Source organism: Halichoeres trimaculatus, unplaced genomic scaffold (assembly GCF_033239565.1).
Source record: "Halichoeres trimaculatus isolate MK-OKI-2021-1 unplaced genomic scaffold, fHalTri1.1 fHalTri1_scaffold_3, whole genome shotgun sequence".
NCBI classification, from domain to species: Eukaryota; Metazoa; Chordata; class Actinopteri; order Labriformes; family Labridae; genus Halichoeres; species Halichoeres trimaculatus.
The window spans coordinates 29,835,007-29,847,851 of NW_027437181.1; the positions used below are offsets into that span (position 1 = coordinate 29,835,007).

Below are 12,845 nucleotides of genomic sequence, written 5' to 3' on the forward strand. Positions count from 1 at the left end.
TCACAAAACAAATCAGAGAAGTTTACACAGTTTTATGCAATATAGATCAAGCACCATAAATCACATGACTGAAAAGATTATCAAGGACATTTGCGCAAATATTTCATTTCTTTGGAGTAAATAATTTTGGTCAGCAAGAGATTTCTGATTTGGATTTAGATACAGTAGGGAGAAAAGGACAGGCTGACAGGCGGCTCCACAAACAAATGTCTGTTGCTTTTACATATTTTTGCTCAATCGTTTTCATTTTGAGCTATATGTATTTATCAAGTGGGTTCAAAGGGTCTGATGGAGGCTGTTGGTGGGGTTTCGGTTACCTTATGCTACATTTGCATGTCATACTTTTTCCAGTTGCCTTTTCCAGATAATAGAGGAGACTTGCTATGTATCAATAACAGAAGTCTGCCTTCCTTTGATGAAAAATGTGGAATTTATAAGACAAATATGTAGAAATCTCTTGTGTTTTTTTTTTTAGTCCATTCTGGTCTGTTACTTCCTCTACTCTCAAACGCTACTGTTGAATTTCAACTTAGAAAGACAGTAGGTCAGGAGACTTGGTCTAAGGGCGTTACTTCCTGCTGAAACATTAAAGCAGGCAGGTGTTAGGATAAATGCAATGACCACTTTGCTGCATCTGTTCTCATGAAAGCAGCCATATATATGTAAATAGTATATGTTGATAATTATATATGTTAATGTAGCAAACACAGTATTTGCACTTGCAGCCAGATTATTCACTTAGCCTATAGCTTATTCTTTGCAAATTAATACTTTGAAGATCATTTCAGTGAAACGTGTGATAAATAGAGTTGAATGAGTGATGGAGCTGGAAAGCCTCGAGTGTTTTTCACGAATATAAAGCTGTATCCATAAATAATCTCACCAGCTACCGTTTCCTCAACCGCTGAAAAGGTCAGCCTCTCAGAAAACAACTATTGAACACTAGTGTCTACACTGATTCAAACAAAAAAGTATTCATAAACATCATTACCAGTGCTTGATATTCCTGGAAGCTGTAATCATATGGGTTCAGAGGAACTATTACTGAGATAATGCATCTTCTGTAGAGTGTAAGACAACACATTTTCAATCCAATCAATCAGTGTAAACACCATAAGGTCAATATAGAGTTAAGCAATGTAAGAAGAGTCTGCCATGCTTCACTGAATCTACTCAGGGAAAACTTTAATGTTTATCTTCTGCTGGAGTTATCTGTAACACAATAAAACACAACAAAACTGCTCTGTGTGTCTTTCTTTCATTCTACTATTCTTTTTGTATTTTTATTTTTTCTATCAGTGACTTGGTGTCAAGTATTTCTAATGATAGAGAGGAAAACCATATCAAGGAACTTTCATCGACATTTAAATCAAAGCTTATTTTTATAGACATGCTATTTGTTTCCACCCCTCAGGGTCGGAGTCTTGGTTCTCGGTCATATGTATCTGAATCATTCTATCTTAAGTGTATCTGTTGCTGTGATAACAGCTGTTTATTAGTGTGAGACAGAGAAGCTTTGTGCAGAAATGAAAGGAGATGTCAGATCCCTGTCCCTAACTGTAAATACACTGCTCCCTGCAGAGAATACTGTCACACTTTGAACATCCTTTGGGCTAATCAGCAATTACAGCAGTCAAGGCATCTGTCTGCTTCCTCTCATCAATTCACTTAGCAGTCATCACCCTGAACTCGGGAAACAGAGTCTGCACTGAGTGCCGTCTAAAAACAGAAAGCTTCTGAGATTGCACTGAGTGAGATTTTTTTTTTTTTTTTCATTTTTGTGTCACACACATTAAACTATACAGAAGAGGTTTCTTTGAGCTCTGACACAGTCCCGACTTTTGCGTCTCTATGCATCCAAAAGTGAACAACAAGGCCTCGTTTGAAGTTAACGTTTGGGTTCACAGACAGAGGGACAAAGCCAGGCTGGCACAACTTTGCAACAATAATGCTCAGAAACCAAACTAATTGTACAAAGATCCCCAGCTCCTCCTAGTTATGCTTTGGCATCTGAGTTATAGAGAGCTCATAATGATCCAAAGTGCACAGGACACCAACAGTTATTTGGATTCAGGGATTGATGTTATAACTACTGAAACAATCATGCTCCACAGCAGGAACAACTGAGCAAAAGAGAAGTGGTGTGCACATGATACATCACCAGGACTTCAAGACATCGTGAAATACCAACAGTGTCACACAGGATCTTGTGTTAACCATTGCCCTGTGTGCTTAACTTCTGCAGGGCATTGAAGATGGCATGTGAAGAGGTAGAAGTCAGGGTGTCCTTGTTTTCTGGCATCCTTCAATATATCCCCCCCCCCCCCCCCCCCCCCCCCCGCCAAGGAAAAAAAAAAAAAAAATTTAAAAAAAAAAAAATTATTGTTACCAACATGTCAGGGGACATGAGGAAAAAAAAAGCTCACCATCCTCAATTCCTCTGTCCCATTAAAGAGTCCTAATTTAGGTTATTGGCTGCACTATAGCACATATGGTAGATATGTGGCTTTAGCGATATTTTTACTACTTTTTCTCCTGTGATTTGTCTGGAGATCCTACATGTAACCATAGCTGCATTGTTTACATGTGAACTCAGCTATTAGCATGTCAATGCTAACTGGTGTAAGGCCTGATGTCTTCCCACAAATGAGGACGATGTGCTGGTCCTCAGGTGTGAGCTAAGAAGTGACGACATGGACCTGTCCTTCCATCCATCGTTATTGGGAACATAAGATCAATCTCCAAAAAGATGGACAAGCTAGCCATGCTATCCCAGCAACAGAGGTAATACCAGAGGGGAGAGTAGCATCATGCTATTCACAGACATGGCTAACAGAGCTAACATCAGACACCAACGCCACATTGGAAGAGCTTCGCCTGCTGTGAGCAGACAGGATCCAGGAGACAGAGATGGAGCATGACTGAAGAAGCTCAGTCCTGGACCCTGTGGAGGTGGAGGCTGGCTGAACTGGACAATGATGGACAAGCTGTCATCATCTACTTTCTTATGGACCTTTTTGCACTTTCTATGCACTTTCTTACTTTTGTTTTCTCGGTTGCTGCTGTGACTTCAATTTTGTTGTACTTGTTACAATAACAAAGTTCTATTCTATTCTATTCTATTCTATTCTATTCTATTCTATTCTATTCTATTCTATTCTATTCTATTCTATTCTTTGTCTTCTCAAACAAAAAGTATACAGAAGTATCTAAGCTTGACACTTTCTTACTCATGATTTTGCAATTAACTGAAATAACTCAAGAAAAGTTAGCCTTGAATATTCTACATTGCCTTAATTATATATATATATATATATATATATATATATATATATATATATATATATATATATATATATATATATATATATATATATATATATATATATATATATATATATATATATATATATATATTAATCACTGAAATCTATTTGTATACTTTTTTTTTTAGTTATTTTATTTTTGAGCAACATGCTATTTTAAGGCCGGCTGGCCTTAGAGGTCAGAGGCATTCTGGTTTGGGGACCACTGCCCTGCCTTTTGTCTTGGGATTTTGTGCAGTATGTCTTCTGTTAAATCATTTCAATCTGTCAGTGCAGATCAATCTCATTGTTTTAAAACGTGTTATACGTGTATTTTATCATTTTTGTAATAAGAACTAGGGATAGGTACCAAGTTAGGTATTTTTATAGGTACCGACTAGTGCCAATTCAAGTAAAACCAAATGGTACCATGTTACAGTTTTTCTCAGTTGTTTACACACATTTTCTGAAAGGATGCCTCATATTCTCAGAACTCTACACACAAATCAAAAAATCACTCACACATTTCTCAAAACCCCTCAATTCTCCTGCAAAATGAAACTTTACATCCAAAACAGTCTTTATTCTTCTCAAAATGGTGTTTTGTCTCCAAATGACACACACAAACCACTATATGGACAAACATTTATATGAACCAGTTGAACACTGATGTGCTCAGTGTAAAACACTGTGATTACATAATGTTCATCATGACTCTGGCCTTTCTGTGTTCAGTGTGACACTTCTTGCAAAATATTTTAGAATTTTTTTATTTTTTTATATTTTGACTCAGAACACAAAATGGCCGATGATGTTCCTTCCCCTTCTACGTCTTTTTGTGAGGTTGAATCCAACCTCATCAATAAAGACAAACTGGTGCTCCACTGCAGCCACCTCTAGCTCAAGGACCAACTGAAACACACAGGATAATATCAGAAATAGACATGGAGTGGTCACTATTGTGAAATACATTCATTATGATTCCAATACTAAAACATGTATAATATTTACAGTTTTCAGGGTATGCATCAGTTACAGGATTGTAGAGGACTTGCACATAGTTATATCGCAGTTCTTTGACTCTGTCTGAATTGTGTTCAAATGGAACTCTGTAGACTTGTTTCATCTTCAGAGAATTTCTTCACAAGACACGGTCCAGAGTGGATAAACTTATTCTATCAACATTTAGAAAAATGTCATTGTTTTCTAGTACTTTTCTTTGAATTTGTCGTAATGTAATGGCATTATTCTCTAGGACCATGTTCACAATGTGATTTTCCTGTTCAGGAGACAGTAGACGCTGCCCACCTCCTCTTGATGGTCGTCTTTCAGCTCTGCAATACTCAGAGTGAAATACTGTAAATATTGTGAAGGGATAAAAAGAAGGAAAACATTTCTCAAACAAACACTTTACTTTTTTTACAGTCCTTCAGAATAGTCCACTGACAATACTGTAATACTGTACTCATTGAGTGCAGTGTTGAATTGCAGTACAACAATTTCCTAATACTAGTACGACTAAATTTCTTACCTATTTTCATTTTGGAAAGTCGGGATGATGGATGCTACTGTGTATCTGCTCAAATTTGGCTGCACCCTTTGCCCAGCCTCCCTCATTGTTAGACCATGGTTTACCACATGGTCAACCAAAGTGACCCCGATCTCATCAGAGATTATGGCCCTCATCCTTCCTCGTCCTCCTGGTCCTCCTGGTCCTCCTGGTCCTCCTTGTCCTCCTGGTCCTCCGCGTCCTCCCCGTCCTCCTCGTCCTCCTCGTCCTCCTCGTCCTCCTCGTCCTCCTCGTCCTCCGTGTCCTCCGCGTCCTCCTCCTCTCATTCTCACACCTCTGGCTCTCCCTCTGATTTCAATGTTGGTATCCATTGTTCCAAAACAGAGAAACTCACCTGTTGCCCTTTTATGCTAAAGCTCTGATTGCTAATTGTAAAAATGTGTGACAGGTGTTTACCCATGTGATGAGTCAGTGTGCATAATAGGAATATTCATTTCACTGTTTTGAGTGGCATTGTGTTCTTTGTGAAAACAAGAAGTTTACTTCATGAAAATTGTGCCAAAACTCAGAGAATTGTGTGTAGTGTTTTGAAAAAGTGTGTTGTACCTCTGCAGTCTGAGTGTAAAGCAGGAATTGTGCTTTTAGTTTAGCAGACTTGGTTCATGGAGTTGGTGCATTGGTTATACATTGTGGTCATCGTGTCTCAGGCACCAAAAATTGTGTGTTAACAATCGAGAAAAACTGTAAGGTACCTAAATGCATCCTTGTGACTGTGAGGGAGCGTAAGAGTAGGTTTTCATGATTTTTCATGCTGGACATGAACACAACATTGCAAAGTCATATATTGAAGAATAAATATGTTAAACTGAAAAAAACACTTCATTATTATATAAATTGATATTTTTTACCACATGAACACAAAAAAGTACTAAAAATTGGTACTGTTGAGTACCAATACCATTTGCCAGGTACCAGGCATCTGTACTGTATCGTTTCAAATGTGAGAGGTACCCATCCCTAATACAAACATTTTGCAGTCTGCTGTCAGCCCAATAGGGACACCTAAAGCTGAGGCACACCAAGGGACACCAATTTGCAAAGTAGATAAGATTACTACAAACCAGTGGGTACTGTGTGAAACTATAAGAGTGAGACAGGCTATTTTTTTAACAATTAAACTGAAGCTACTGAAATTCAGAATCAAAGAAGAGGTTAGAAAAAAAACATTTTGGAAATGAATGATGGTTACATTTTTATGCCCCCCATCATCTGAGCCAGCAAAAGTTAAATACTTAATTCTTAAAAGTCGATTTCTTCTCTTGTCCTCTGTTTTTTCTAAGGCTGCTGAAAATAGAATACTTTTATTGAAATGTACCCAATGGCGTCCCCTGAATAACTCGTATGAAACCCAGCACTCAATGGAAAGACTTCAGACAATTAAGATTTGATTTTTTTTTATGGGACGGGTGGAAGAAAATTCCCCTTCCTTCAATTATACTATTTGCAGCGTGGTAACCAAACTGGATCATGAGTTAAAAAACAGAGCATTTCAAAAAATGTCTCTGTTGTGTTTCATCTCAATACCCCCTCTGTCTGCCATGGACAAATGATGCATAGCGCTTTTTTTCTGTGAAGCAGATTAAACAGTGATCATGTATTATTTGTTGAAGTTCTGAGGATGAAGGTTTTTCTCCTCTGTCTGCTTTTGGGGAACTTGAGGGCTGATGAAAGCGAGACCGTTCTGATGTGAAGAGATGAATAATGAGAATAATCTTAAAACCTTAGACAATATGTTTTCATCAGAGTTGGATCTAATTAAGAGGACAAATAAAGCTCTTAGAGTCAATATTTGGTCAACAAATATTAAAAACAAAAAACTTGGCTTCTAAAAATTGATTCTCACAGAGTGTAGAGACAGGAGAACTCAGCTACAGATGAGAAAGATCAGAAATGCTTGGCTCAAAGTTTTGCAGGCTTTATTTGAAACAACAAATAACATGCATTGCTTCAAAGATGACACCATGTAACACAGGCTCCCTCTATGAAACAACTGTACAGTATATTCCTGTTTGACTTGATTTCAAGTAAACATGTTGGTGTGCTGGCACTTGGCACATATTACCACAGTCTCAGTGACTCTCACAGAGCTTATTCTTTAAGATTCATATTGGACACAAGACGACATGAAATCTTCACATTCACTACCTTACATGAAAACTCTCATGGTTACATGATGAAGATACTGATGATAGAGCAGGGATGTCAAAGGTATTACATTTAACGTTACATTTAGAGGTTTAAGGAAAAAAACAGGCCAGTTGAGGCCTAGAGTCAGTAGAAAAATCCAACTGAGTGGCTTCAAGGCCTGAAATCAGCGACATTAGAGATCACATGAATACTCAGCAGCAAATCTGGAAAGCATTATTCAAGTAGTTTACAACAGTCTGCATTATGTCACTATTGATAAGCATGTTTCCTTTAACAGGGTAGCCTTTATCCAACCAGTAATGTTTGATTTATACAGTCTTCTTCCCAAGAGTCCTTTTCATCCCAAAGCATTTCTACCCAGAGCTGTGCAGGGAATGAGACATGTCTACATTTAACGGCTTAAATACAAAAGAGGAAAATAGAAGAGTATTTATTGTAGATCCTGCTTTCAAAGGATCAAAGGAAAACATTTAAGCAATAAAATATTTTTAAAACAAGTATTAGGCTCAAACCCTTTGAATTCCATAGCATATATAACAGGACAGTTCCATGTATAGTACAGTAAGCCTGTGTTGTATTTAGGGTGGTTCTATATAAACCACATGTTGTATAAAAAGGTTTATATACAGCAGAAAAAGACCTTAATCACTGTACCACATGCAGAGATAGAGACGAAATAAAATCACAGTGTTTTACGCTCATTTGGCCAAACTTCCTCACGTGTCGCGGAAAGTCGTCTCACTTGAATGACCAACAAATCTAAAAATTAAGGTCCAAATCTGCCGGCACATTTTGCGCGAACAAACGTGTCTAATGTGCGTCCTTCCTTCGAGCTTGCTGCCCTGGGCACCAGGTCCGCCACCAAGCGAGGCCGTGCATGTGATCGTTTAGGATTTGAAGTCCAGACAGTTGTTTTAGTGAGACCCCGAGGGTCTTCAAAAATAGCTCGTAACAAGCGTCGCTAACATGCAGGGTTTAAAACTGTACGCTCATCTTAATTCATCCTCCTCGCATCGTGAAACTTGTTCCGGCAAATTCTCCCTGCAACAAAGAGCAAATGCGCTTCTTCCTTTCTCTATTGGCTTGGCACGGTGCGTACATATGGAAAAAAAAAAAACGAAGCAAAGATGCGTGTTTTCTTCCTTTTTTTCTGAGCCATAGAGGATAAAGCCACCATATTCAGCTTTAACATTGTTGTGAAAATAAATGCACAAAGCAATCCAAAAAAAAAAAAAAAAAAAAAGTTTCCACAAATAAAGGAGATGAAATTAGCACAGGAGAATTATTTGATAAACAAGAGCTCCCAGATCACTTTCTTTCTTTCTTTCTTTCTTTCTTTCTTTCTTTCTTTCTTTCTTTCTTTCTTTCTCAACAGCTCAGTCAGCCACGGAAGATGTACAACGAATAGCTACAAAAATATCCCAGGTCGACATACACAGGAAGAGACAGGGACTTAACTTTTCTGTTCGACATAAGATGCTCTACAGGTTTCCAGCAATCCCTCAATGCCTAAGTAGAGGGTGTCTCAGGTAAAATACATGTCAAAGAAAATCATTTGCATCAGTATTGCGCAATAAATAAATACGCAAATGAAATCATACGTCAGAATAATCAAAATCCACGAGGTGATGCTCGGGACTTTTAATGAGAGAGTCACAGTTCGTGTCTGTTCAAGCATACAACAGTCAAAGTTTTGGATGGCCTCCGCTACATGTCAGAGAGTGGAGGTAGCCAGCAATGATGACCCGATTTGTTTGTTGTTGTTTTTTTCGTGTGCCAGCACATGAGGTCACACACCGAAGCACCAGGAGCACAGTACCAGCTCCTGCAGAGTTTTACGCAGCTCCTGGCTCCGGTACGCGTAGATGAGCGGGTCAATCAGAGAGTTACAGATGATGAGGATGAGGAAGAGGTTAAAGTTCCTGAAGAAGCAGTTGCAGAAGGGGCTGGTGGGGCAGGTGAGGATGAGGATTAGGTGGAGGAAGAAGGGGCCCCAGCATAAAATGAAGACTCCGAGCAGGATGGTGAGAGTGATTGCGCCCTTCATGCTCGTGGACTGGCGCCTGCTTTTGTTGAAAGCCACGATGCGCCGCGAGTGTAAATGCGCCAGGAGGAACATGTGCAAATAGAGCACGGCGTTGAACACCAGTGTGATGCAGAAGAAGGTCACGAGGCACACAATGACGGCGTTGTCGGTGTGGTACACGATGAAGAGGATGCTGGAGGTGATGCTGGCCAGCCACACCACCACGATGATGATGACGGCGCGCTGCGTGGTCATGATGCTGTGGTAGCGCAGCGCGTAAAAGATGGTGATGTAGCGATCTGCGGCGATGGTGCACAGAAAGGAGAGCGAAGACACCACGGAGCTGCAGATCATCACGTCGATGACGTTATCCAGGTGCCTCAGCATGCCAGGGTGCACGTCCAGCAGGCCGTTGTCGTTCAGGAGCATAAAAATGGTCTCCACCACATTACTGACGCTCACCAGCATATCGGACACCGCCAGGCAGCAAATGAAGTAGTACATGGGCGAGTGAAGGTTCCGGTTCTTGAAAATGGCCATGACCACCAGGATGTTCTCCACTAGGCTGATGAGCCCCAGTGCCAGGAAGAGCTCCTGAGGGATCCGGACCTGAACGCAGCTGAACAAGTTCCTCTCTCCGGCGGTAGAGTTTGTGTCATTCTCCTCCATGAAGTCAGTGAGAGGGCCAAAGTCCATATGAAGGATGGAGGGGTTGTGATGGGTCCTGTTTAACATATCCATGCTTGTTTTTCAGATTGTCTCGATGAATTCGACAGATATGTAATAATCTGAAAAGTGAAGTTCAAACGAGCGATCTCTGTGGTCTGGGGGTTTCCCTGGCATCAGCTGATGTGGTCACACGCAGGATGGAAAAGTTAGGCGAGTTGTCCTAAAAGTTGATTAGTTGTGACCATATTCAACCTTTTTTTTTCCACGCAGGAGTTACATTACATGTTAATGAAATGGTTTCAAAGGAAAAATAACCCTCCGCTACAGAGAGGAACAGTTACGCACCGCAGCCGCCCTGAGAACTGGCGCGTTTGCTCATGTGGAAAGTGCGCTCCTTCGCCTCGAGTCGTCTCTTTTCTTATGGGTGCAATTTATCCAGCTCAGAGATCCACAAATAGTCCATCTCCATCAAAACATCACGGTTAAAATTCATGTTTTTTATTCTCATGGCGCCCAAACAGACCGATAAACTCCTTGTGTAAGACGGTGCCAAACCAGCGCGCAGACAGTGGACCAAGTGTCTGGTATGTCAGGAGGCTGTGACTTGCTTTAACATTTCTCAAGTGATGCTGTGAGACTGCAGGGCTCCTCCTCCCGCCCAAAAATCAGCTGGGATGTTTGTAGGAAAGTGGGAAAGGAAGTGCAGGAGGTTGTTTGTTAGTGTTGTTTAACCTCCAGTTTCACCCCCTCCACACACAAACACACACAATTAAAAAAAAACAACTTTTTTTTTCTTTTGATATTTTAAAAGAGGTTTTTCATACACTGAGGCAACAGTTTAAATCTCACTAAAGCCAACAGTGCATTAAGAGCATAATGTCTCGGGACTGACGTGGAAAAAAAATCCTCATTCCTCATCCGAGATGTGCTTTGGTTTTCTCACCCTCTGTTAACAGATAACAGATTATACACATCGCAGATTTTACAGATAACAGCAGACATAGAGACGCCGAGTTAATGGATTTGAATTCTGCAGTGAATATCAATGGCATGAATGTTGTTCATACAAAAACAACAACAGAAGAAAACTTCACATCAAACATTTGGTGTGTATGTGAGAACTCAAACTGCCAGAATTTTCATCCTACTGTAATCTTGAATTTTATCCTCCCTGGAAAGTGAGCTGATGCCAGCAATAGGCAGGAAAAAAGCCCACCACATGTAGGAGGATAGACTTCAATGATGCAGATGATGTTCTGAAACTGAGGTCCCATATCGAGTGACTTACTGTAAAGGGAAAACTTCACAGTGAGAGGGGACCTGTGTGAACTCCAAAGAATTTCTATCTGGATATCATTTCAGTTAGTTGTCAAAAATTATAGTTGTCCTAAACCATCGCTGATGACTGCAGGACTAACTTTGACCTGTCAGGTAATGCTGAATGGATTTGTGAGTGTGCCTTTATGTCAGGCGGTTTTAGTCCTTCTCATTGTGGGTGTAGGACTTGGACCATGTGACCAGTTGTTTTAAGGTGTGAGTGTGACATTGCTTTCACTTTGTTTCACTGTATCACATATACTTGTTTTCCTTTGTAAAAACACAATATAAAATAAAACAGATCAAAGTGGCCCCAAAGGCAATAATTAAAAAAAAACAGCGCACTTGACCTCAGTGAACAGTTTGGTCTAGATAGACAGAAGCCCAGTGTGAGGTGAAGGATTGCTAAATGTGTTTTGACATTTTCATCCAAAATAACAAATATTCTAAGAAGTATTTGGATGCAGAATTATGTTAGTTTTGTCAGTATTTTATGTTATGTAGTTTAGACTGTGGTCATCATCATCAGTTACAGAGTGTTAAATTACTTCCGCCAAGGAGGTTAGGTGTTTGGGAGGGTTGTCTGTTTGCTAGTTTTTGAATTATGCTGTTCACAGACAAACAGATCTTGATGAAATGTTCAGGAAATGTTACAAATAAGATAAGGAAGAAGTGATTAAATTTTGGAGGTGATCTGGATCACCGGCTGGATCCAGGATTTTTTTTAAATGATTCTTTATCATTGTGAGATAGGGTCGTTTTCACCATATATGAATATAATGATAAATGGTCAGATTGCTTTGTAAAATAATACAAGACAAGGTCACCATAATTTCTGACAGATGTAAAAGTACAATCCAGATCCTGGCATTATTCTGGATACTAAGATCCAGAATATGAAATATGTACTGGGTCATCATAACTTTCAACATTGTCAGGTAACAAATTATCGTACAAACCTGCAACTGACACCAGATTGTAGCAGACAGTCTGCTGAAAGTGAGTATAACATTAAAGTCGGACTCAAGTGTTGGTGACAATCACAATATGCTTGGTGGAGGCCTGCGCTCTCTGAGTGATTTTCTAGATGACTAAATTATGGTGACTAAGTGACATTGCGGTTAGTTAAGTCCTGATTTGTAGGACTGTTGACAGGGACACACACATCCTTTCACACTGTATCCAGATAGTCTCTCTAAAACTGTATTTTGGGGCTCATATCTTTCAGATTTACAGTTTATTATGATTTACATGTAAATTTATGTGTTTACCCTACAGCAGCTGAAATTACAGTGGGTTGCATCATCCAATCTAGGTTTCTACTTCTATAATGCTTTTATTACTCCACTGACTTGGAGAGTGACACAGCAAAACCAAGTTATTGAGGAAGTGTTAGTCCAAGTTAAGGGTTCGGTTACAACAATGCCCAAATTTCTGCACAATGTCTCTGACTAACAGGTGAAGATTATGCAATAATAAAACAATCTAATGGCAGAAGTATTTTTTTAAATGATAGTTTTTTTTATCCAAAGGTGAGACAAATCTTAGTTTTGTTTGTTTGGATTATTCTGTGGCTGAGCTGGTGATAGTATAGGAGGTCATTTTTAATGTGTCAACAAATCTGCCAACATTCACGCTGTTTACAAAGGAATGTCTTTTTGTGCAGCAGTTGTGGCACCGTTACAGTTGCGTCAGATTGTTTCTGATCGTCAGACTGCATCCTCTGAGGGGACATTATGAAAGCATTTCTATACCACTCTGGGATCACATGAAAGCTGTCACCCATAGCTCCAGGTAAACCAGGAATAAT

General features: G+C 39.6%; 1 protein-coding gene across 1 annotated transcript; it reads right to left on the minus strand.

Annotated features, from left to right (window-relative positions):
- Positions 1-6,877: 6,877 nt before the first annotated feature.
- On the minus strand, positions 6,878-12,754 carry mc1r (melanocortin 1 receptor). The gene has a single exon (XM_074666077.1). It carries the CDS (start codon positions 9,788-9,790, stop codon positions 8,813-8,815), a length of 978 nt encoding a protein of 325 aa, XP_074522178.1. The 5' UTR covers positions 9,791-12,754; the 3' UTR covers positions 6,878-8,812.
- Between the last annotated feature and the right edge of the window lie 91 nt (positions 12,755-12,845).

Bases quoted from the DNA above. Each gene is read 5' to 3' on its own strand.
- mc1r (XM_074666077.1), bottom strand. From the start codon at position 9,790: ATGGATATGTTAAACAGGACCCATCACAACCCCTCCATCCTTCATATG.